Genomic DNA, 3,333 nt, shown 5'->3' with positions numbered 1-3,333 from the left:
CAAAGACAGCAATCCACAAGAAGAAAAAGAAACTCAAGAAGAAAGCCCGAAAATATCCTCATCAACGTGCCGACCTGTGGCCAAAGAACGGCCACGAATAGAGCTGCCGGGAGACAAGATTGACAGAAGAATAGAGTACATGAAAGATCATGCCCTCATTGGAAAGTTCATAGGGTTTTGGCCGACAGAGAGAGCTTTATATGGCTGGATTGCGGCAAAATGGAAACCCAAAGGAGATGTCACTCTCCAGCTAGGGCCGAAGGGCTTTTTCACCGCAATCTTTTTCTGCTTAGAGGACAAATATAGGATCCTGGGAGCAGGGCCTTATTTCTTCAACTCAGCAGGATTATATCTGAGGGAATGGATTCCAAGATTCAACCCAGACAAGGAAGATCTCACTTGGGCACCAGTGTGGATCAGATTGTACTCTCTTCCTGACGAATACTGGGACGAAGACATTCTCAAGGGCATAGGAAATGGAGTGGGAGAATACATCAGAGCGGCAGAAGAAACCAAATCCCGCAAGTATATCTCCTACGCTCGAATATGTGTCTTTATTCGCCTGAATGAAGCTTTACCAGAGTCAGTTACTCTTGCCCACCGAGACGAGGAGTGGATCCAGCCTCTCGACTATGAACACATGCCCTTTCGGTGCAGAAAGTACCATGCTTTGGGGCATCTCTTCAGGGACTGCCCTCAAAATGTCAAAGCCAAATCCTCTGATCCTTCTGAAACCCCAACCCAAGATGGTTTTACCAAAGTCCAAAGTCAGAAGCGCTCGCATAAAAAGCCCCAGAATGGGTCCAAACCCCAGCCTACCAAATCCCATGACCCTGCATCTAAGAACAGCTTCGATATTCTAGCCCACACCTCAAATGAACAACCCCTGTCTTCTGAGACCAACCATGCGCGCCCTTCCTCTTCATCCCATCCCCCTCCTTCTGATCCCCCTCCTAAATCTCAGCCTCCCATCATCATCCCGACCATCCTTAGCCGGAATCAGAAAGATACAGTGGAGAGTCACAAGGAAATGGATGTAGATGGTAAGGCAGACCTCCCACAGGACTCAGAGATCAATCAAGAGGAAAGAAGTCAAGTGCAAAAAATGGAAGAAGAGCCAGAAAGCATAGATCTACATGGTCTGGACATTCTGGAACTAGAACTAGCTTGCAAAAAGAGAGCATATGACACAATATCTGAGAATCAACTAAATAAGCTCGAAGTGGTCATCTCAAGAGCCTACCACCAACACCAATTAGGGATACAACCAGGAAGTAATTGGGACGGCAGCCTGCGCCCAAAGGATACCAAAAAGAGAGGAAGAAAAACAGATCTCCAGAGAACAATCGAGATTGGGAAAATCCTGGTGGACTCAGGCAGATATGCGAAGTTGACGAAGTACTACAGGCCCTCCAATTCTAGTTGAACCATGAAGCTTGTATCCTGGAACTTAAGAGGGCTCAACAGCCCTGGAAAACTCAGGATGTTAAAAAATATGATCAAAATGGAAAAACCGCAGATGTGCTTTCTCCAGGAAACTAAATGCAATAGTTCCACTCTGGGTAACATTCTCTCAAAAGCTTGGCCAGGGTGTCGATCGGTTGCTGTAGATGCCTCGGGAGCCTCAGGTGGGCTTGCTATAGCATGGAATACCCAAGCGGTAACTCTCACTGATTTTCATGCCTCTCATCATCTCATACAGGCGGCCTTTCATATTCTGGGCACCAATATTCATGGTAACTTATCTAACGTCTATTTTCCGCAAGACACAGGAAGCAAAATCGCGCTCCTTGATACTATAGAAGCGCTGAGCATAAACAGAAGGTATCCATTATGGATTGTGGCAGGGGATTTTAACATGATAACCAAAATCGAGGAAAAGATAGGAGGGAGAATCAGAATGGAACCAGAAGTTGCTCGCTTCAAGGACTTCATCCAAAATGCCTCTCTCATAGATATGCCGTTCTGTAATGGCACCTTCACCTGGAGCAATCGCAGAGCTGGCAAGCATCAAATTGCCTCTAAATTGGATCGCTTTCTCATCTCAGACAATGCGGTGCATCTTGGAGGAGATTTCTCGGCTGCAATACTTGCACATACTGGTTCGGATCACTGGCCGATTGCTCTACAATGGCAGAGACCAGGGGATTTGACAAAAAGACCCTTCCGATTTGAGGGGTTTTGGCTCACGCACCCTGCATTCAAGGACTTTGTCAAGACCATCTGGGCCTCTTTCATCCCTCCAGAAGGAGCAAAAATGTATCAGTTCCAACAGAAGCTACGATTTCTAAAAAGTCACCTGAAAAGATGGAATAGGGAGACCTTTGGAAATATATTTAAGGCGCAACAGGAGCTATATCAGGAACTGGTGGATCTCCAACAGAAAATAATCACAGAAGGGCACACGGAGGCAACCCTGGATCAGGAATGGCACATTCAAATCAACTTGAAGAGAGGAGAAAGCAGGAGGAAATCTACTGGAGGCAAAAGTCCAGGGTCCGGTGGCTAAAGGAGAGGGAGCGCAACACCAAATTCTTCCACAGAACCATGGTGCAGAGAAGGATGCATAATAATATACCCTTCATTCAGAATCAAGAGGGGGCAAAAGTAGAGAAGCATGAGGAAATCGAAGAGGTACTCCTCAATCATTTCCAACAGGTTCACCAAGAACAAGCAGAAGATCGGCAACAGGCTATTGGAAAGATAATCAGCAATGTGCCAAAACTCATCACGGAGGAACATAACGAGCTTCTCATGCACCCTATTCTTCTCCACGAAGTAGACGAGGCAATGTCCCAGCTCAAAGAAGGTAAGGCCCCTGGCCCAGATGGTTTCACAACCACGTTCTTTCACGCTTTCTGGGATATGATTAAGTTGGAGGTTTGGCAGATTGTAGAGGAATCAAGGGCCCTGCGCTGGCTTCTCCCCTCCCTCAACTCCACCTTCATTTCTCTCATCCCCAAAGAGGAGAATTCCATCACCCCTGACAAATTCAGGCCTATAGCTCTTTGTAATGTCATCTATAAAGTCATATCTAAAGTTATTGCAAATAGGTTAAAACCCCTTTTACCTATGCTTATCTCACTGGAACAGTCGGGGTACGTGGAAGGCAGACAGATAATGGATGGCATCCTCCTCACGCACGAGATTCTTCACTCTCTCAAGCACTCTAAACAAGTAGGTATGTTACTCAAACTGGATCTCTCTAAAGCTTTCGATAAGCTCAGTTGGACTTATATTCAACACATGTTGAAAGCTTTTGGATTTTGTTCTATGTGGGTACGCTGGATCATGAGCCTTATCACTTCCACTCATTTCTCCATCCTTGTGAAC

At 46.0% G+C, this 3,333-nt stretch overlaps 1 protein-coding gene across 1 annotated transcript; it reads left to right on the top strand.

Annotated features, from left to right (window-relative positions):
* Positions 1-1,504: 1,504 nt before the first annotated feature.
* LOC149218885 (uncharacterized) lies at positions 1,505-2,509 on the top strand. Its single transcript, XM_089386652.1, has one exon. It carries the CDS (start codon positions 1,505-1,507, stop codon positions 2,507-2,509), a length of 1,005 nt encoding a protein of 334 aa, XP_089242778.1.
* The last annotated feature ends 824 nt before the right edge of the window (positions 2,510-3,333 follow it).

Source organism: Pinus tabuliformis, chromosome Q (assembly GCF_031772625.1).
Source record: "Pinus tabuliformis cultivar Carrire ecotype Pingquan chromosome Q, CPIR1, whole genome shotgun sequence".
Classification (NCBI taxonomy): Eukaryota; Viridiplantae; Streptophyta; class Pinopsida; order Pinales; family Pinaceae; genus Pinus; species Pinus tabuliformis.
The sequence above is the reverse complement of the archived record's forward strand: the minus strand, read 5'-3'. Positions and strand labels throughout refer to the sequence as shown.